Consider the following 21,865-nt stretch of genomic DNA (forward strand, 5'->3'; position numbering starts at 1 on the left):
GATAATTAGCCACTCAGCGCTGGAACACATCCAGGAGCTGCCCTGATGCAAGAGTTTCTGAAAATCTCCATCCTCCTGCCTTCAAACCTCCATTATATGCCTGATAAGATTCTGCCAGCAGTGCTAATCCTGTTGTCCCTGTCATTAGCTAACACTTCCAGCAGGTTTGTGGAAAACATTTTTAAAACCAAAACCTCGGTGAACAAGTCTGACTAATGGGACGTGCTCGGAAGTGCCCTGTTCCAGCAGCATCTCGCTCAGCATGTTTTCAAATAGAATTTGAATTATTAGACTGCATCAAGGTCTTTAAACTCAATAATTCCATACTAATATGGACAATAAAGATGCTTGTCCAATGTTGATTTCTGCAGCTAGTGCCTTTGTTAGCATGGTGCTGTATAACATTCCTAACTGTGGCCACTCAGATAGCAAAAGGGAACTGAATACCAAGGAAAACTTTCTTCATGAGCGACATGTCTAGTTATGAATCAAAAGGACATATCTGGACATAGAGGATCAAAAGCTATATGTTGTTGGAACCATTGCACTGCCAAAATATAACTTGGTAAATTGCAATATTTGAATGAATTTGTGGAATTACAATTGGGGTTTTGTCTTCTTGAATCTATTTTATTTGACAAGGTTTAAGTTATATTGCTAGCACACTTTAATAAATGTGGTGGAACCAATGTTTGGGCAATTTCATTTGGTCAAACGAAGGATTGGAGCTGATGTAGTAAAATGGCTTCTTGTTTCATTTAGAGAATTTGCTCAAGTTATTGGAGGTATCTTGTGGAAGGAAGTCTTCTTCTTAACCATGAACTCCTCGAGTACATTGGTAAAATTCTGCATCTTTGACAATTATTTCTTTGGTCCCTAACTCTGCCACTGATAGCTTATTATCCAGTCGGACAAACACTGGGACAAATCTTGACCTACTTCTGTAGCCTCCCGTGGAAGATTTACATACTTGCAAGAAGTTGCTCTTCCTCAGCTCTGTCAGTGTTATCTTGCCAGACCAGGATCTGTTGACTGTGTAGAATATTCTCTGTATGACCTATGGAAGTAAACAGGTGACAAACCATAAATAAACCTCATTACAGCAGAACTGTATGCAAATCAGACATTCCCTATTACCAGGAGATAAGGGAAAGGGAAAATTGGCAGCACAGTTACATGCTACAGTTTATAGACAGATATCCTATAAAACAGACAGGATAGCCTTGCCAGCCTCGAGCGTCATTCAATAAGCCTGGCCTCGAAGGAGAAATTACCATTCTATTTTAAATCACCTCACTATGACTTTTTAACAAAGGGATTAACATTATTCGCACACCAAGGAAACAAATAACACACTACCTACCTAATAAGGAGTCATAGGATAGAGATCACCTTGGAGCACTCTCACTCTTTCCATGACATGTTAATTTGGAAATCCTTAGCACTTACTCATGCATACAAAAGTGGTTACTGTTGTCAGCTCTTTTCTTTTTTTGGGGACAGTCATGTGAATCTGATTTTTCTTTGATGCAGGATCTCAAAATCCTTCTGCCCCTGCCCCCCTCCCCCCACCCTTCCATTATTGAGATTGGTGTTTTGTGTCACTGAGGTGGATCTCATTACATTTTATGGGACACCGGGAAACAGCCATACCATTTGGCAGAAACTAACACACTGCGTTAAAGAAGCAGCTTTTAATTCGTCTCGTCATTACAAAGGTAACCAAGGGAGAGATAGGATAAATCAGGTCACGAGATATTGGCAACCCCAGCTGTAGTAGTCAATTCCTGATGTCTGGCGGTCTTGAAAGGGGGTAAGTAGAAACATACCAATAGCAACTTCCATCTATAGTCAACAGGTGGAAAACTATTTTACCACATTATATTTAAATATAATGTTAAAATTAAAGCAAACAGGAAATCAAACGCCAACTATGTGTTCAACTACAGGTTAACCCAGGCTCACACTGGACTGTAAATGAAGTCACTTGAGTTTGACTCTCAGTCCAATAATATTCTCATCACCAAGAGAATTTGCTCAGGTTATTGGAGGTATCTTGTGGAAGGAAGTCTTCTTCTTAACCATGAACTCCTCAAGTACATTGGTAGAATTCTGCATCTTTGACAATTATTTCTTTGGTCCCTAACTCTGGCCACTGATAGCTTATTATCCAGTCGGACAAACACTGGGACAAATCTTGACCTACTTCTGTAGCCTCCCGTGGAAGATGAAATATGTCAGCTACCTCTCTCCACACAACCACCCAACCGCACCCAGCCTCCAAGGGTATTCACTACAAATATTATGTTGGCCTTCATAGCGAGAGGATTGGAGTAGAGGAATAGGGATGTTTTACTGCAATTAGAGTATTGGTGAGGCCTCACCTGGCATGCTGTGTGAAATTTTGGGGTCCTTATCGGAGGAAGGATGTTCTTGCTATGGAGTGCAGCAAAGATTTACCAGGCTGATTCCTGGATGGCGGGATGGTCATATGAGGGGAGACTAAATCAGTTGGGATTATATTCATTGGAGTTTAGAAGAGTGAGAGGGGATCTCATAGAAACTTATAACATTCTAACAGGATTAGACATGGTAGATTCAGAAAGAATGTTCCTGATGGTGGGGGTATCCAGAACTAGGGGTCATAGTTTGAGGATAAGGGGTAAACCTTTTAGGATTGAGTTGAAGAGAAATTTCTTCATCCAGAGTGGTGACTCTACCATAAAAAGTGGTTGAGGTGAAAACATTGTGCAATTCAGTGAAGCAGTAGAGGCTCCTTCATTAAATGTTTTTAAGATAAAGATAGATAGTTTTTTGAAGAATAAAGGGATTAAGGGTTATGGTGTTCGGGCCGGAAAGTGGAGCTGAGTCCACAAAAGATCAGCCATGATCTCATTGAATGGTGGAGCAGGCTCGAGGGGCCAGATGGCCTACTCCTGCTCCTATTTCTTATGTTCTTATGTTCTAATTTCACGAAAGAATTAGATATAGTTTGTGGGGCCAAAGGGATCAAGGAATATGGAGAAGGCGGGATCATTAAACTGAACTTGATGGTCAGCCATGAACATAATGAATGGCGGAGCAAGGTCGAAGTGCCGAATGGCCATCTCCTGCTTCTCTTTTCTATGTTTATATGTATGTTTGCAAGGATACTGTCTAGTAGCTAAGTTAAAGTGGAGGGGAAGTTAGATTTGGCAATGGCAATTCATGAATCGTTGCACTTGGGCTAATGCTACAGAATGCAATTAACGTGACCTGCATTCCTCAATCATAGTCATCTGGCTGAAAGTTACAGACAAAGACAGAATGCAGAACAAGCACACAGCTCAACAAAGGAATATTATTTATGGAAGGCGGGACTTGGATGAAGTTTAATTTTTAACCTTCAGAGAATTTTGGAAGGATAGACTACTTCGGAACAATGTTAGTTTAAACAAAATGCCTTCAAGCTGAATAATAAACCATCGAATACCAACATATGCAAGGCAGGACAAAATATTTTCCTGGTTTAGAATAGGAGAGCAAAATGTCACGGAAAATAATCAGAACAAGGGTAGAGAAAAATTATGCCGGTTATCACAGTCCAGCAAATATTGCGACCCAGATTTTGTGCAACAATAATCAACGTTGCACTTCGATATTGTATTTATCTTTGATTTTATGTGCCTATTATAGATACGTATTTTCCATTTTCTCCCCTCTTGCTAGTCCACACACCCGATCAACCTCTATAAAACACGAGGGGAAGGATACTCCATTGCCTGACGCCGCTATCGTAATCGGCAATAGGGTGGAGAATCCCTTCCGACGCCCAATCGGGGGCGGTGTCGGTTTTCAAGTCTCCGCCCCCTCCAAAATGGCATCATCGAGTCACGCCACACGCCATTGGAACGACGATGGCGCGCCATTGGAAGGCCCTCCCCCGATGCTCTGCCCCCGATGGGCTTAGTTCCCGACCACGCGGTGTCGTGTGGTCTGAGCAGTCGGGAACCAGGCGTGGCAGTCGCAGACTCTGTCCAGCGCTGCCACAGTCGGCCGGGAGCCATGCTACTGGCCGGGAAGGCTTCAACAAGGGCTAGGGGGACTGGTGGGGGGTGGGCAAGGGTTGTCCTGTGGGACCGTATTTTGCAGGTTGGTCAGCGCATGGCCAGCGCCGTGTTGTAAGGCGCGACCACTGCAGGTCGTCACCGTGCGCATACGCGGCCACAGACCTGGCCATTCTCCGGCCGTTTTTGCACAGGAGCTGGGAGTTTTACCCGGCGCCGCTGCTAGCCCCTCACCGGTCCCGGAATCGGTGAGGGTTCGGCACCAATTTTGGCATTGTAAAACACCACAGTTCCCACACCGTCATCGGCACATAACCGCAGAAACGGAGAATCCAGCCCTAGATTTGCCACAACTGGAATATCGTGTCCAATTCTGGGCACCACACTTTAGGAAGAACTGGAAGATCTTACAGAGAGCGCAGAAGAGATTTATGCGAATGGTTCCAAGAATGAGGGACATAAGTTAAGTGGGTGGGTTGGAAAAGCTGCAGTTGTTCTCCTCAGAGCAGAGAAGGTCAAGAGGAGATTTGACACGCATTCAAAATCACAAAGAGTCTTGACAGAGTAGATGGAGAGAAACCATTCCTCTTGCTGGAAGGATTGAGAATCAGAGGGCACAAATTTAAGTTAACTGGCAAAAGGACCAGAGATGATATGAAGGAAAACCACCATATGCAGTGAATGGTTATGCTCTGGAATGCATTGCCTGAAAGGGTGGTGGAATTGATGCAATCAAGCCTTTCAAAAGGAAAATAGAGAAGTGCATGAAGGGAACAAATCGCAGGGGTGGATGGGGGTGCTGGACTACCTGAGGTATGTTTTCAGAGAGCCTGCAAAGGTTCGATGGGCCAACAGCCCCCATTCTACGATATGACCATTCTTTCATCTCTCATTCACAAAGGCATTTTCTGGGCAGGCTGCTCTCGCCATTACTACCTCCGATTAGTTACTCCTAGGTGTGCAAGTTACTGTGAAAAGCCCCCAGTAGCCACACTCCGGCGCCTGTTCGGGAACATGGAGGAAGAATTCATAATGTCCAAATTACCTAACAAGCACGTCTTTCGGGACTTGTGGGAGGAAACCGGAGCACCCGGAGGAAACCCACACAGACACAGGGAGAACGTCCAGACTCCTCACAGACAGTGACTACAAAGCGGGAATTGAACCCGGGACCCTGGTGCTGTGAATCAACAGTGCTAACCACTGTGCTACCGTGCTTCCCATAAATACTGTTCTACTGTGAAAAAAGGATCCCTGTAGATTTGGGGACTGAATTTGAACCCACTTGATTAATTTTGATCTACAACGGAAGACTAAATTTTGACTCACGGTAACATGCGAACCAAAAGAAAATAAATAATGTGTGTTTTAAAAAAATAAAATTTAGAGTACCCAATCCTTTTTTTTCCAATTAAGGGGCAATTTAGCGTGGCCGATTAACCGTCTGCATGCACGTTCTCACTGTGTCTGTGTGGGTTTCCTCCGGGTGCTCCAGTTTCCTCCCACAAGTCCCGAAAGACGTGCTGTTAGGTAATTTGGACATTCTGAATTCTCCCTCTGTGTACCCGAACAGGCGCCGGATGTGGCCACTAGGGGCTTTTCACAGTAACTTCATTGCAGTGTTAATGTAAGCCTACTTGTGACAATAAAGATTATTAATTACCCTGCACATCTTTTTGGGTTGCAGGGAATGAGACTCACGCAGACACGGGGAGAATGTGCAAACTCCACACAGACAGTGACCCAGGGCCGGGATCAAACACGGGTCCTCGGCGCCGTGAGGCAGCAGTGCTAACCACCGCACCACTGAGGGTTATACTGTGTATAATGTGTGTTTAAATTAAAATGACCAAGCCTTTGGTGATCAGCCACACACATTGGAAAAATGAATTATATCAACCCATACAGCTGATCTCTTTTAGGGCATGAAAGGGTCAAAACTCTGGCTATGATATCCAGAGGCATGTGGCTGCCCTTGTAAAATTTCCTGCAGATGGCACGGAAAGAGGTTTCTTTGTTGACTTTTAAAAGTGGAGGGTGGAGACATCATGATAACAGTACTTTTACCGAGTTTGCAAACAAGGGGCACAATGTGATGCAAACCTACTTCAACCATCGTTTAAAACACAGCACAATTGAGTAATCAGGGCTGTACCATGTAATGCATTGTGACCAGTGAAGGCCTTGGAGAAGAATGCTTAAGAAACTATTCCTCTAAAAGCTCCCCATTGACTCACTGATGTAGTTCTTTCAAATCTTTCTGAACAATAGCATGGAAGACTCAATTTCAGATTGTTTCCAAACAATAGCCTTGTTGTGAAGTGACAGCACAATTAAAAAATAATCATCAGACCATGCTTCAGCACACAGGAACTATTTCACAGCCTAGTGCTAAGTATGAAATTTGAAAAAATACTTTTGTCAAACCTTAGTCTAGAAGGAAACTCCCTGCAAATATTAACACATTCTTGGGAACCTAGCTTCTGAAGGTCAATGTCTAATATCCAAAGATACCAAAATATTATCATTGCAGAAAACCAATTTTATTGCATAGATCAACTGAAATAAGTTAAAAATGTAGAGAAAACAGTTGCCAGATCGACAGATGTCCACCTTGGGGATGTAGATTCCCTCAAAGCATTCCCTTGAGTTTAGGAGCCCCATCTTGAAATGTACCCAACCTGATCTTACCGTGGTAATGTAGCGTGAATGGAATTCTGGCGCATCCTTCAGAAACGTTAGACCTGGATGTGTATCCACGATATCCTGGGAACGACATTTAAAACATAAAGTTAGCCTTCATGCCTGAATATGGTCAACTGGCAAAAATCAACATTCACTCAGCATTGCGTAGATCATTGTGACTTTGAAACAGAAGGAACTGGAGGAGGCCATTCATTTACTCAAGCTCAACTCTACCATGGGTGATCTGCAGCTGTACTCCATTTGCCTACCATTGTTCCTTACCCCTTGGTGCCTTTACCCAACTAAAGTCTATTGACCTCAGTTCTGAAAGCTCCAATTAACCCAGAACCAAATTGTGGGGATTACAGCCCCAGATGCCTACTACCACTTGTGTGAAAAAATGCTTCCGAACTTCACTCCTGAATCACCTGTCTCTCCAATTTTAAGGTTATTTCTCTTTGCCCTTGAACTTCCCCACCAGAAAAAAAGTTTCTCCTGGAGGGGATTTAATGGCAACACGGGCACAAAATGCTGCAAGAGCTGGAAAACGAGAATCTCGCCGGTGAGATCTCGTTTTCAGATTTTCCCCACCCCCTTCCAGTGAAGGTAGGAACCCTCATTTCAATACAATAGCATATCATGAGTGGGCTTCCCCGCTTTATTGCTCCCCCCAGAAAAGGAATTCCCCCTCACTGTCCTGACTTGACCTCGGCGAGGTTTACAACTGCTGTTTTAAAATGGGAACCGGGCAACGGGAACCTGCTGAGGGTGCAGGGGTAAGTATAACCCCCCCCCTCCCCCCCCCCCCCCCGGTGGGAGATGGACATGGCCAGGTAGTACATTTGCACTGCCCCCTGGGACTGCCTGGGGAGGGGGCTTCAGTTGAGGAGGTCTGTGCAGGAGGTTCACCGTGTGGGCTGGTGACATCCCAGTGAATCGGGGAGTTGCTGGGGGGGGGTTGCATGGTCTGTGTGTGTGTGGGGGGGGGGGGGGGGGGGGCGGGGGATGTTTTTTAAAGAACTTTAAGTTTGGGGCGGTGTTTCCCAATCTCTGGAGAGTTGACACTGCCAGCTTTTTCAGGCCCAGCCCTGCCGGTGTGAGACATTGCTCTGGAAAATGTTTTTACTCAAGTGCTGGAACATATGGAGAGAAAAATCGAGCTGCACACCGGTTTTCACACTTGGTCCGGCATTTTTAATGGAAAATTCTGGCCTCCATATCTATCCTCGTAAAACCTCAAAATATCTCGATCAAATTAGCCATCATGTTCAAACAAAATGGCAGATTCATGTGGAAAAGAAAGCACTTCCTTGGTTGAGAGAGAAGGGATAGAAAGTAGGGGAGGGATTTACTGCCCTCTTCACGCCCGACTTGGTGACATGATGAGGCCGTTGAATCTCGCGAGAGGTCTCTTGCAAGATTTGCGACGCTGGAAATATCTCTCAGGATTCAATTGAACCTTGCAAGAGTTCACGATCTGTATCTCGTCCTCACTGCACGAGATACAGATCAGTGTATATAAATGAACCATTAAGTTTCTCCCGGCGTCATTTAGTACTGGCGTAGAAAAACATGGACCCGTTATATTGGCATTGGAGACCCCTTGGTGGTCAGGCTCTGGGCAGGTTGGTACCCTGGCACTCCAGTTGGCACCTGGACACCTTGGCACTGCCACCAAGGCACTGTCAGGGTGGCACTACCAGGGTGCCCAGGTGGCAATGCCAGGCTGGCAGGGCACTGCCAAGGTTTCAGGATGCCAGGTTGTGTGTGCCAGGGGCACGCCCAGTGTGCTATGCCCTTAAGAGGTCGGGTGAGGGGGGACTCGAGGACCCCGGAAGAGGCAAGTTGGATGAAGTTGGGAAGCCGCGATAGGGTCACTGGGGAGCGGGGTGGGGGTGGGGTGTTGAATGATCGGGGCTCTTTTCTGCATGTAAAAGGAACCAAGTTTGTGGTGCAAAAATCCAACTTTACAGGACATAGCATCAGGTCACTACTGGTGAGTCATAAGTGCTCGTCATTAATATCTTTAAATATTCATGCTGCTTGTCCTGGTGTGAGAGGTGAGGTTGTTCGTCTAAATTATTGAAATCCAGGACCCAATTTTTGGGATCCTAGCTGGGGCTCATCCTGAGTGCAAAGCAGGAAATTTCAGCTTGAGTACTTGCTTTCATCACTCTTGAAGTGCTTGTAATAGGGTATCAGATTGGCACTAATGGGTACATCCACAACTTACCTTCAGACCCATGTATGTTTCTCAAGGCCCTACTTTGGCAAATTAAATTTTGCATTACCTCACATTCTGACAGTCTATTCAATTCAAAGTCAGGATGGTGTTCGAGTTTGGAGGGGAGCTTAAAGCTGGTGGCATTCCCATGATCCTAGCTGCCCTTGCCATTCTAGAGGTTGGCGGTTTCAGAGTTGGAAGGTGCTTTTAAAGGAGCCTTGGGTGAGTTGCTGCAGTGCATCTTGTGGATGGTATACAAATACTATGACTGCTGGATGGAGTAAATGTTTAAGCTGGTGGATGGGATGCCAGTCAAGTGGGCCGGTTTGTCTTGGATGGTGTCAAGCTACTCGAGTGTTATTGCAACTGTATTCACCCAGGTAAGTGGAAAGTATTCCATTACACTCCTTATTTGTGCCTTGTAGATGGTGGGAAGTCTTTGGGGAGTCAGGAAGTGAGTTACTTGCTGCAAATTCCCTGCTCTTGTAGCCACAGTATTTATATGGCAGATCCAATTAAGTTTTTTATCAATGGAAACCCCCAGGATGCTGATGATGGAGGACTCAGCAATGGTAGCGATTGAATGTCATGAAGAGCTGGTTAGGCATTCTCTTGTTGGAAATGGCCATTGTCTAGTACAAATCGTGTCCTTTATCAGCCCAAACCTAAATGTTGTCCGGGTCACGCTGCATGTTTCTTAAAATTAATTTACCGGATGTGGGCATTGCTGGCTAGGCCAGCATTTATTGTCCATCCCTAGTTGTCCTTGAGAAGGTGGTGGTGAGCTGCTTTCTTGAACCACTGCAGTCGGTGAGGTGTAGGTACAGCCACAGTGCTGGACGGGAGGGAGTTCTAGAATTTTGACCTAGTGACAGTGAAGGAAGGGTGATTTGGGGCTGGATTCTCCTGCCCGCCGCGCCAGATTTCTGGTTCAGGACGCTGGCGGGATGCTCCGTTTCGCTGGCTGCTCAATGGGGTTTCCCATTGTGGGGCAGCCCCATGCCGTCGGGAAACCCCCGGGCTGCCGGCAAAATGGAGCACCCCAATGGCAGAGAATCCAGCCCCAGGTATCCTGGTTGTGAAAATGGGACTTGGTCTCCACAAGGTCTCTTGCAGTGGTCACTCCTACCGATACCATCATGGACAGATGCATCTGCGGAAGGCAGATTGGTGAGGATGAGGTCCCTCTTCTTAGTTCCCTCACCACCTACCGCAGTCCCAGTCTAGCAGTTATGTCCTTTAGGACACGGCCAGCTCTGCGGTTGAACTACCGAACCACTCTTGGTGATTGACATCCCCCATCTATAGTAAATTCTGCACCCTTGCCACCCTCAGTGCTTCCTCCAAGTGACGTTCAACATGGAGGAGTATGGATTCATCAGTTGAGGGGACCGGTACATGGTAATGAGCAGGTGGTTTCCTTGCCCATACCCGAGTCCAGAGTTGATGTTGAGCACTCCCAGAGCAATTCCCTCCCTCCCATCACGTCTGCTGGGTCTGTCCTGTCGGTGGGACAGGCCATATCCAGGAATGGTGATGGTGGTGTCCAGGATATTATCTGTAAGGTATGACTCCATGACTCGTCTGTTTATTTAAATGATTTTGATATGAATTTGGGAGGCTGGATCAGTAAATTTGCCGACGACACGAAAATTGGTGGGATGGTTAATAACGAGGAGGATAGCATTCGATTACAGGAGGGTATAGATGGGCTGGTCAGTGGCAAATGCAATCCGGATAAGTGTGAGGTGATGCACTTGGGCAGGACAAACAAGGCAAAGGAATACATAATAAATGGCAGGAACCTGGGAAGCACTGAGGATTAGAGGGACCTTAGTGTGCATGTACACCGATCCCTTAAGGTAGCAGAGTTGGTGCATTCAGTGGTTAAGAATGATACATTTGCCTTTATTAGCCGAGGCATAGAGTTTAAGAGTAGGGAGGTTCTGCTGGAACTGTATAAAATGTTGGTTAGGCCACAGCTAGAGTATTATGTGCAGTTCTGGAACTCACATTACAGGAGGGATGTGATAACACTGGAAAGTGTGCAGAGGAGATTTACCGCCAGGATGTTGCCTGAGCAGGAGAGTTTTAGTTATGGAGAGAGATTGGGTAGACTTGGGTTGTTTTCCTTTCACCAGAGGAGACTGGGGGGGGGGGATTGAGACGTGTAAAATTATGATGGGCAGGGCAGCACGGTGGAGCAGTGGTTAGCCCTGGGACTGCGGCGCCGAGGACCTGGGTTTGAATCCCGGCTCTGGGTAAAGTTTGCCCATTCTCCCTGTGTCTGTGTGGGTTTCACCTCCACAACCCAAGGATGTGCAGACTAGGTGGATTGGCCTCGGTAAGCTGCCCCTTAATTGGAAATGAACAATAATTGGGTACTCTAAATTTATATTTTAAAAATTATGATGGGCATAGAGTAGACAGGAAGAAACGTTTCCCCTTAGTGGAGGGCTCAATGACCAGGGGGCATAGATTTAAGGTAAGGGGCAGGAGGTTTAGAGGGGAAGTGAGGAAAAACTTTTTTACCCAGAGGGTGGTGGGAGTCTGGAACCCTCTGCCTGAAAGGGTGGTGGAGGCAGAGACCCGCAGAACATTTAATAAGTATTTAGATATGCATTTGCGATCCCAAGGCATTTAAAGCTATGGGCCACGTGCTGGGAAATGGGATTAGAATAGTTAGATGGTTGTTTTTGACTGGCGCAGACTCAATGGGCCAAGCGCCTTTTCTGTGCTGATTGACTCTATGACTGCTCTCCCAATTTCGGCACAAGCTTCCAGACGTTACTAAGGAGGACCTTGCAATGTTGACAGGGCTGTGTTTGCTGTTGTTGTTCCGGTGCCTAGATCGATGGTTTCATTCCTTTGTGTTTTCTTTGTGGTGTTTGGATACAATGGTGTGGTTTGCTGGGCCATTGCAGAGGACATTTAAGTGTCAACCACATTGTTGTGGGTTAAGAGTCACATGTAGGCCAGACCAGGTTTCCTTCCCCAAAGGACATTAGTAAACCATTTTGGCTTTTATGAGCAATGGTTTCATGGTCAGCACTGGAGTTTTAATTCCAGATGTCTATTGATATGGCATGGTGGTATTAGGAACCTGGGCCCACTCTGGTCCTCTGGATTATCAGTCGAGCAACAATACCACTGTGCCACCTCCACCCCAGATATGAGTAATGAAGAGAGATTGGGTAGACTTGGGTTGTTTTCCTTCTACCAGAGGAGACTGAGAGGGGGGGGGGGTATGATTGAGATGAGTTGCAAAATGGGACTGAACACTGTGCAATCATTAGGAAACATACACATGTCTGACCTTGTGATGGGAGGAAGGTCATTAATGATGCAACTGAAGATGATTGGGCCTAAGATAATATGGAACTCCTGCAGCGATGTTCTAGGCCTGAGCTGAATGGCGTCCAAAGACCACCACAACCATTTTTCATTTTGCTAGTTATGACTCTAACCTGTAGAGAGTCCACTCTGCCCTCCCCTGCTATTCTTATTAACTTCAGTTTGACTAGGGTCCTTGGTGCCGAGCGCTGCCTTAATTTCAAGGATAGTTGCTCTGAAATTCAACTCTTTTGTCTCTGTTTGGCGAAAGACTATAGTGGTGTCGGGAGTTGAGTGGTTCTAGCAGAAACAAAACTGAGCATTGGTGAGCAGGAAATTGGTGAAATCTGCTTCTGCTTGATTGCTCTGTTGAATAACCTTTGCAATGATTGAGAGTAAACGGAGGGGTGGAAATTGGCCGGTTTTGATTTTCCACATAGTCAAGTAGATGCCAGTGTTTTAGTTGCATGCAAAGCTTGGACAGAGGCTAGTTCTGGAGCTCAAGTTTTCAGCTCTTCAGCCAGATGTCCCCTTTGCAGCATCCACAGCTTTCAGCTGTTACATAATATCATGTGAAGTAAATCAAATTGCTGAAGACTGTCTCCTGTGAAGCTGGGGACCTCAGGAGAAGGCTGCGATGGATCATCCACTTGGTACTTCTGGCGAAAAATCATTGCACATGCATCAGTCTTATCTTTTGCAGTGATATGCTGGGCTCCAATATTAGTGGATGGGATGTTCAAGAAGCCTCCACCTTATGTTAGTGGTTTGAATGTCCACTGTCATTCATGACTAGATGTGGCAGGACTGCAGAAATTTTTCCTGGTCTGTTGACTGTGGGACCACTTAGTTTGGTCTATAGGATGCACGTGGTCCTGTATTGTGGCTTCACTAGACTGGCACCTGGTGCTGCATCTGATGTGCTCTTCCACAGTCCCCATTAAACTAAGGGACTGAACCGTGTTCAATGGTATTGGCTGAGGAAGGGATATGCTGGACTTTGATGTTACAGACTGCAGTGAGTTCATTGCCATCGGTAGCCGACTGCTCCTCCCCATGCTGCTAGATCTGCTCTGAATCTATCCCATTTAGCACAGTGCTAGGGTCATGTGACATGGTGGAGGATGCCCTCCATGTGATCATGACAATTTTGGAGTTTCATAGTTCCCATTGCTGATGCCACTTTTTTCCCTAAATTCCAGATTTATTTAGAACATAGAACATAGAAAAATACAGCACAGAACAGGCCCTTCGGCCCACGATGTTGTGCCGAACCTTTGTCCTAGATTAATCATAGATTATCATTGAATTTACAGTGCAGGAGGAGGCCATTCGGCCCATTGAGTCTGCACCAGCTCTTGGAAAGAGCACCCTACCCATAGTCAACACCTCCACCCAACACTAAGGGCAATTTTGGACACTAAGGGCAATTTATCATGGCCAATCCACCTAACCTGCACATCTTTGGACTGTGGGAGGAAACCGGAGCACCCGGAGGAAACCCACACAGACACGGGGAGGATGTGCAGACTCCACACAGACAGTGACCCAAGCCGGAATCGAACCTGGGGCCCTGGAGCTGTGAAGCAATTGTGCTATCCACAATGCTACCATGCTGCCCTTAAGAACAAATAAATCTACACTATATCATTTTACCGTAATCCATGTACCTATCCAATAGCTGCTTGAAGGTCCCTAATGTTTCCGACTCAACTACTTCCACAGGCAGTGCATTCCATGCCCCCACTACTCTCTGGGTAAAGAACCTACCTCTGACATCCCCCCTATATCTTCCACCATTCACCTTAAATTTATGTCCTCTTGTAATGGTTTGTTCCACCCGGGGAAAAAGTCTCTGACTGTCTACTCTATCTATTCCCCTGATCATCTTATAAACCTCTATCAAGTCGCCCCTCATTCTTCTCCGTTCTAATGAGAAAAGGCCTCGCACCCTCAACCTTCCCTCGTAAGACCTACTCTCCATTCCAGGCAACATCCTGGTAAATCTCCTTTGCACCTTTTCCAAAGCTTCCACATCCTTCCTAAAATGAGGCGACCAGAACTGTACACAGTACTCCAAATGTGGCCTTACCAAAGTTTTGTACAGCTGCAACATCACCTCACTGCTCTTAAATTCAATCCCTCTGTTAATGAATGCTAGCACACCATATGCCTTCTTTACAGCTCTATCCACTTGAGTGGCAACTTTCAAAGATGTATGAACATAGACCCCAAGATCTCTCTGCTCCTCCACATTGCCAAGAACTCTACCGTTAACCCTGTATTCCGCATTCATATTTCTCCTTCCAAAATGGACATCCTCACACTTTTCAGGGTTAAACTCCATCTGCCACTTCTCAGCCCAGCTCTGCATCCTATCTATGTCTCTTTGCAGCCGACAACAGCCCTCCTCACTATCCACAACTCCACCAATCTTCGTATCATCTGCAAATTTACTGACCCACCCTTCAACTCCCTCATCCAAGTCATTAATGAAAATCACAAACAGCAGAGGACCCAGAACTGATCCCTGCGGTACGCCACTGGTAACTGGGATCCAGGCTGAATATTTGCCATCTACCACCACTCTCTGACTTCTATCGGTTAGCCAGTTCGTTATCCAACTGGCCAAATTTCCCACTATCCCATGCCTCCTTACTTTCTGCAGAAGTCTACCATGGGGAACCTTATCAAATGCCTTACTAAAATCCATGTACACTACATCCACTGCTTTACCTTCATCCACATGCTTGGTCACCTCCTCAAAGAATTCAATAAGACTTGTAAGGCAAGACCTACCCCTCACAAATCCGTGCTGTCTATCCCTAATCAAGCAGTGTCTTTCCAGATGCTCAGAAATCCTATCCTTCAGTACCCTTTCCATGACTTTGCCTACCACCGAAGTAAGACTAACTGGCCTGTAATTCCCAGGGTTATCCCTATTCGCTTTTTTGATCAGGGGCACGACATTCGCCACTCTCCAATCCCCTGGTACCACCCCGGTTGACAGTGAGGATGAAAAGATCATTGCCAACAGCTCTGCAATTTCATCTCTTGCTTCCCATAGAATCCTTGGATATATCCCGTCAGGCCCGGGGGACTTGTCTATCCTCAAGTTTTTCAAAATGCCCAACACATCTTCCTTCCTAACAAGTATTTCCTCGAGCTTACCAATCTGTTTCACACTGTCCTCTCCAACAATATGGCCCCTCTCATTTGTAAATACAGAAGAAAAGTACTCGTTCAAGACCTCTCCCATCTCTTCAGACTCCATACACAATCTCCCGCTACTGTCCTTGATCGGACCTACCCTCGCTCTAGTCATTCTCATATTTCTCACATATGTGTAAAAGGCCTTGGGGTTTTCCTTGATCCTACCCGCCAAAGATTGTTCATGCCCTCTCTTAGCTCTCCTAATCCCTTTCTTCAGTTTCCTCCTGGTTATCTTGTATCCCTCCAACGCCCTGTCTGAACCTTGTTTCCTCAGCCTTACATAAGTCTCCTTTTTCCTCTTAACAAGACATTCAACCTCTCTTGTCAACCATGGTTTCCTCACTCGACCATCTCTTCCCTGCCTGACAGGGACATACATATCAAGGACACGTAGTACCTGTTCCTTGAACAAGTTCCACATTTCACTTGTGTCCATCCCTGACAGCCTATGTTCACAATTTATGCACGTCAATTCTTGTCTGACAACATCGTATTTACCCTTCCCCCAATTGTAAACCTTGCCCTGTTGCACGCACCTATCCCTCTCCATTACTAAAGTGAAAGACACAGAATTGTGGTCACTATCTCCAAAATGCTCCTCTACTAACAAATCTATCACTTGCCCTGGTTCATTACCAAGTACTAAATCCAATAAGCTAATTTAATTTTCTCAGCTGCCACAGTGGGATTTGAATGTGCATCTCTAAGTCAGTAGTTCAGTGATATAACCACTGTTTTTAAATAGACTAAAGAGCTCTGATAAAATTCGGAAGCAAAAGATAGCAAGTTGGCATGAAAAATTGATGATCTATGAAAAGATGTAACGGAACGGGCTCATATCATAATTCCACTTGTTGAGAGTTGTGCTAGGAGCTCCTCAGCAATGACTCAGGGGGACATTTGTCTGCATCTGCTCTTGCTAGTCTCATTACTGCGGTTTACAGTATTGGTGGAACAGGCCATGATAAAGGCACTTATCCTTCCACATGGAAATAGGACACAAACTACTGCAGTCGCTGGAAGAAGTAAGGCAAGAGGAAAAAAATATCCTGAGGTTATACGTGCTTAAACTGGCCAGCATGTGTCATTATGGGCCGGAATTCTCCAGCTGTGGGGATTCTCTATTCCCAGTGGCATGGCTTCAATGGGGAATCCCATTGACAAGCAGCTGGAAGAGAGATACCCGCCGCTAGCGAATGGTGCGCCGCCGAGAAACAGGCGGCGGGTTGACCGGAGAATCCCACCCCTGAAATCTAAAATAAGAAAATTCAGGACAATGAACTGACCTGAATTTGACCAACGTGAATTATTCCGATTCGGACAAAATTCAGTACCAGCATCCTAATTTTATACTTCGTTCTCCGGGATCACAATTTCTATTTTAATCACAGTATTTTCTCCTCTTCATTTAACATTTCTGTCATCAACACGTGATATGACATTATAGGGACGGCTGGAGCGGAATGTAATAAATATTTTGGTAAATGTGAATATTTGATTCCACATCCAGCAACAACTGAACAGCCTCCTCTTTGAAATGTGCTGTAATATGATCAGTGGAAAATTCTACCAGTCCAGAGTTTTATTTAACGCACTTCACAGCAACATTGTGGAAGATGATCTGTTATCTGTCGCTGCAGCTAAAGCCCTATTGAAGGACTACTTAAAAAGGATAGTTTGCCTAACTACATTACAGCATTCTCAAAGCTGTGATAATGGTCCGCTAGCATTAGTGGTCAATCACATGTCTGAGTTGCATATTTCTAGCTCCGACAACATGCCAATTGATGGATATCTTAGTCACATTTGTACAAGTAGTCAGAAACACCATTCTCAAGTTGACGTGCTAAATAATTTACTTCAAAATGTTTTTCAATATGTTTAACAGGTTGGGGGTGGTGGTGGTGGTGGTGGTGGGGGGGGGGGGGGGGGGGTGGGGGGTGCGTTGGTGGAAGTGAAGCAGGCAATGTTTAGCAAAGTAAAATTATGGAGGAGGAGAAAAAAAATCAGGGAAATAAAAACAACCTTGTGTCACTTAATATAAAATAAACCTTATAATAGAATACTGAGGGTTGAACGTCTCATTAAACTGCCAGGAAAACCTTGTGGAGCAATCTGTGCTTCAACAGATGGAGGAATTTCAAATCAACAGGATTTTTCTTACAGTTTCCACAACTAGCAAGGACATGGGCAGTGACAGGTGGGCACAGAGCATTTATTTAAAACATTTTTATTTTTTATAAAGAGTACCCAATTCTTTTTTCCCCCCAATTATGGGGCAGTTTAGCACGGCCAATCCACCTACCCTGCACATCTTTGAGCTGTGGGGGTGAAACCCACGCAAGCATGGGGAGAATGTGCAAACTCTACACGGACAGTGACCCAGAGCCGGGATTGAACCAGGGATCTAAGCGCCAAGAGACAGCAGTGTTAACCACTGCACCACCATGCTGCCCTGCTCCTAAATTACTGCCCATTCCCATGCAAACAGATTTCAAGGCACTATCTGAAGAAAAGTAGGGCAGCTCTCCTGGTGTCCTGGCCTGAAATTACATCAACCAACAAAACTGATGATCTGATCCCGGAGGTTTGTAGTTCCCTTGCTGTGTGTAAAATGGCTGCCACACTTCAAAAGTAAATAATGAGATGTATTTTGGGATGTGCTGAGATGATTAAAATATGCTACATCAATGCAAAGCCTTTCTTTTTTGCCAGTGCAACCAACTGAGACAACCCCTAATATATTACTGTAAGCATTCATGTGAGACTGCCCAACGTAAATGAAAATCTGTATTACAAGGGCCTCTGCTATTAATGGTCTCAGTTTACAAGCATTCTACAGTAAGACTGCAGACTAGTAAAACTGGTCGGATTTCACCACAGTCCGCACTCATAGCTGGATTGTGAGAGATTCTTTTGGACAGATTAATAACTAGAATATCCAGACCTGATGCGGCTGAGGAAGGATGAGAGTTGGCCTTTTCAACCAACATATTTCTCCAAAATCACCAATACTTGTGTGCCCTCACAACTCTCTCAAAATTCATTATTTGAGTACTCCAGGGTTGATGTAGCTGTGTTAGTGCTTGCACACGTAATGCCAGGTGCTGTGAGGTGCCGGTTTCTTTGTGCCTTTGGAACTGTCAGCTGGTTGTTGTTGTTCAGCTACAAACACACAAGAGCGACATAGAATCATAGAACCCCTACAGTGCAGGAGGCTAATCGGCTCATCGAGTTCACAGATCCTCCAAAAAGACCACTCTACCGCTACCAGTACTCACCAGAGGATGGTACTGAAAAGCATTCTGGGAGAAAGCAATGCAGTCGCCACAACTTGGAAGGGGTTTGAGGAGGACCCACTGCCAAAGAACGGAATAGCCCCAAATATTACATGGCTGTAGTGTTTCCATCCCTCCTTCCTCCTTAAGCCAGAAAACCAGAGGGAGTGAGACAGTACTTTAGGAGAGCACCAGACCTGCGAGGGACACTCTTCTGAGCGTGGATTTAAGAAGGCAGCTGATTGGGGAGTACGTCCTTTATTTTATTAAAGTAATTTAGTATTTAACAGAGGATAAGTCATGACAGTTGGTGGGGTTGGTGCTCCGCCTGCGACATGTGGTCAATCATGAATGCTGACTGTGGGAGGAAACCGGAGCACCTGGAGGAAGCCCACGCAGACACGGGGAGAACGTACAAACCGCACACTGTGTCAACCAAAGCCGGAATTGAACCTGTTGAACCCAAGCCCCCTGACACTGTGAGGCAGCAGTGCTAACCACTATGCCGCCATTCCGCCGGGCATATGTTACAATGTACACGACTTGCCTAGAAACCACGATATTTTGAGGTGTGTTCTTACATGGTTTCTTTGGACAGGAAGGCACGGTGGCACTACTGCCTCACAGCTCCAGGGACCTGGGTTCAATCCCAGCCTTGGGTGATAGTGTGGAGTTTGCGCTTTCTCCCCATGTCTGCACGGGTTTCCTCCGGGTGCTCCAGTTTCCTCCCACAGCCCAAAGATGCGCAGGTTAGGTGGACTGGCCTGGCTAAATTGCCCCTTAGTGTCCAAAAGGTTAGGTAGGGTTACTGGGTTCCAGGGATAGGATGGAGGTGTGGGCTTAAGGAGGGTGCGCTTTCCAAAGCCAGTACAGACTCGATGGGCCGAATGGCCTCCTTCTGCACGGTAGGGATTCTATGATGATTCTGTGAGAGTTATTGAGTGAGCAGAAGGAAAGTTTGAAGCATAAGCAGATGGTACTCACATTGGAGACCTCTGGTTGCAACCTACGCGACTCACTCCATGTTCTCAAACCCCCATGATATCCAATATGCCTCTTCGAAGGCAGCTAAGAACACGACAATTTGCAGCTTTTATGTAGCTGGGCCCCTACTCCCTCCAGTTATGAGCCAGTTCATCCTGTAGGTGGAGAGATAGTTGTTCAGATGTTCTAGGTTTTGAGAACGCGTGCAGTAATGTCCCGGTTCGTCCTGCAGTTCATTGGATGTGTAAGTAAAAGTGCATGTTTGCTGAAGATGAGTTTTGTTGGAAGGTTGTAGAACTCCACAAGGATTGTGCATAGCAAATACTGAAAAAGCTACCTGGTTATCTGACTGAGGCAGCAGAAAAAAAACATTTACAAGCTGATGTGTTGGGTGGTCTGAATCCGTGGAACACATACAGGCTACAAACACTTAAAATAGAACACTATTTTATTAAGCTGGAAATTGTTGAACATACTTTCACTGTGGGTTAACACGATGTTAGATTAAACTAAAGACCTATGCCTATCCTAATCAGTCTATGCACTCAGCACATGGTGAAGATCTGTGCTGTAAGCTGTGTCCTTCTGAGAGGCTGCATCCCGAATGAGCAGGCAAACTGATGCCCTCTGTCTTTATAGCGAGTGTGCTCTAACTGGTGATTGTCTGCGGTGTTGTGTGTGTTGATTGGTCCTGCTGTGTGTCCATCAGTGTGTGTATCTGCACCATGATATACTGGTGTATATTATAACATCCCCCCTTTTATAAAAAAATGTATGTGTGTGGCAATAAATAATGTGTGGTGATAATGTTCCGAACTACGTGTGGGGTGCGAAGACATATTTACAGGACTATGTACATGAGAATTAAGCTATTTACATGGGAAGGTGCCTGGTGCAGAGAAGCAGTATGTAACAAGAGTAACGAGATCAACACTATATACAAACCAGGGAAACAATCAAACAAAGCAACAAAACAAATCAGAGAGTCCATAAATTCGAAAGGTTCATAAATTTAGTCTCTGAGGTGGGCGGTGAATTCTGGTTGACCGCTGCAAGGGTGGGTCGAGAGCCGTCGGTTCAGGAGCGGGCTAGACTGCGTCAAAGTCAGGGGGAGGCAGAGTGACAGGGAACTCTGCATAGTCCGTGGCAGGGTCAGCAGGAGGGTGAGGCGACACTGGAGGATCACGAGGCGAGCATGGAACGAGACGAAAGGCACGTCGATTGCGGCGCAGAATGGAGCCATCCGGTACACGAACCAGGAACGAACGGGGGGCCACCTGCCGAAGGACAACAGCGGTTGCAGACCAGCCACCATCTGGAAGCTGGACGCGGACGTTGTCATCTGGAGCCAGAGCAGGGAGATCAGCTGCGTGGGAGTCATGAGCCGCCTTTGTGCTGTGCACGAGACAGCTGCATCCGGCAAAGGACCGGAACGTGGTCGAGGTCTGGGACATGGATGGACGGCACCGTCGTCTTCAGGGTGCGACTCAGGAGCAATTGGGCTGGCGACAGGCCAGTGGACAGTGGGGCGGAGCGATAGGCCAGCAAGGCAAGGTAGAAATCAGACCCAGCATCGGCAGCCTTGCATAGGAGCGGTTTGACGATATGTACTCCCTTCTCTGCTTTGCTGTTGGATTGGGGGTAGAGGGGACTGGATGTCACATGGGCAAAATTGTACTGCCTGGCAATGTTGGACCATTCTTGGCTGGTGAAGCATGGGGCCATTGTCTGACATAACCATGAGTGGGATGCCGTGTCGAGCAAAGGTTTCTTTACATGCACGAATGACTGCAGGCGAGGTGAAGTCGTGCAACCGTATCACCTCCGGGTAATTTGAAAAGTAGTCCACGATCAGGACATAGTCTCTACCCAGCGCGTGGAACAGATCGATGCCCACCTTGGTCCATGGTGACCAACTCATGGGGCTGCAGGGTCTCACGTGGTTGGGCCGGCTGGAAGCGCTGACAAGTGGGGCAGTTGAGCACTGTGTTGGCTATGTCCTCATTAATGCCGGGCCAGTTCACTGCCTCTCGGGCCCGTCGGCGACACTTTTCCACGCCAAGGTGGCCCTCATGTAGTTGTTCCAGGACGAGCTGGAGCAT

The 21,865-nt window shown here is 46.2% G+C and overlaps 1 protein-coding gene across 7 annotated transcripts in view; it reads right to left on the bottom strand.

Annotated features, from left to right (window-relative positions):
- The window catches only part of ppp2r3a (protein phosphatase 2, regulatory subunit B'', alpha), a 597,462-nt gene that overhangs the window by 75,611 nt on the left and 499,986 nt on the right, over positions 1-21,865 (bottom strand). For all 7 annotated transcript variants that reach the window (XM_072474671.1, XM_072474674.1, XM_072474672.1 and 4 more), the window contains 2 exons: positions 6,738-6,812; positions 971-1,057 (listed from right to left, as the gene is read on the bottom strand). In XM_072474671.1, the coding sequence (XP_072330772.1) occupies positions 971-1,057; positions 6,738-6,812 (162 nt within the window). The remainder of the gene's footprint in view (positions 1-970; positions 1,058-6,737; positions 6,813-21,865) is intronic.

Source organism: Scyliorhinus torazame, chromosome 14, assembly GCF_047496885.1.
Source record: "Scyliorhinus torazame isolate Kashiwa2021f chromosome 14, sScyTor2.1, whole genome shotgun sequence".
Lineage (NCBI taxonomy): Eukaryota > Metazoa > Chordata > Chondrichthyes > Carcharhiniformes > Scyliorhinidae > Scyliorhinus > Scyliorhinus torazame.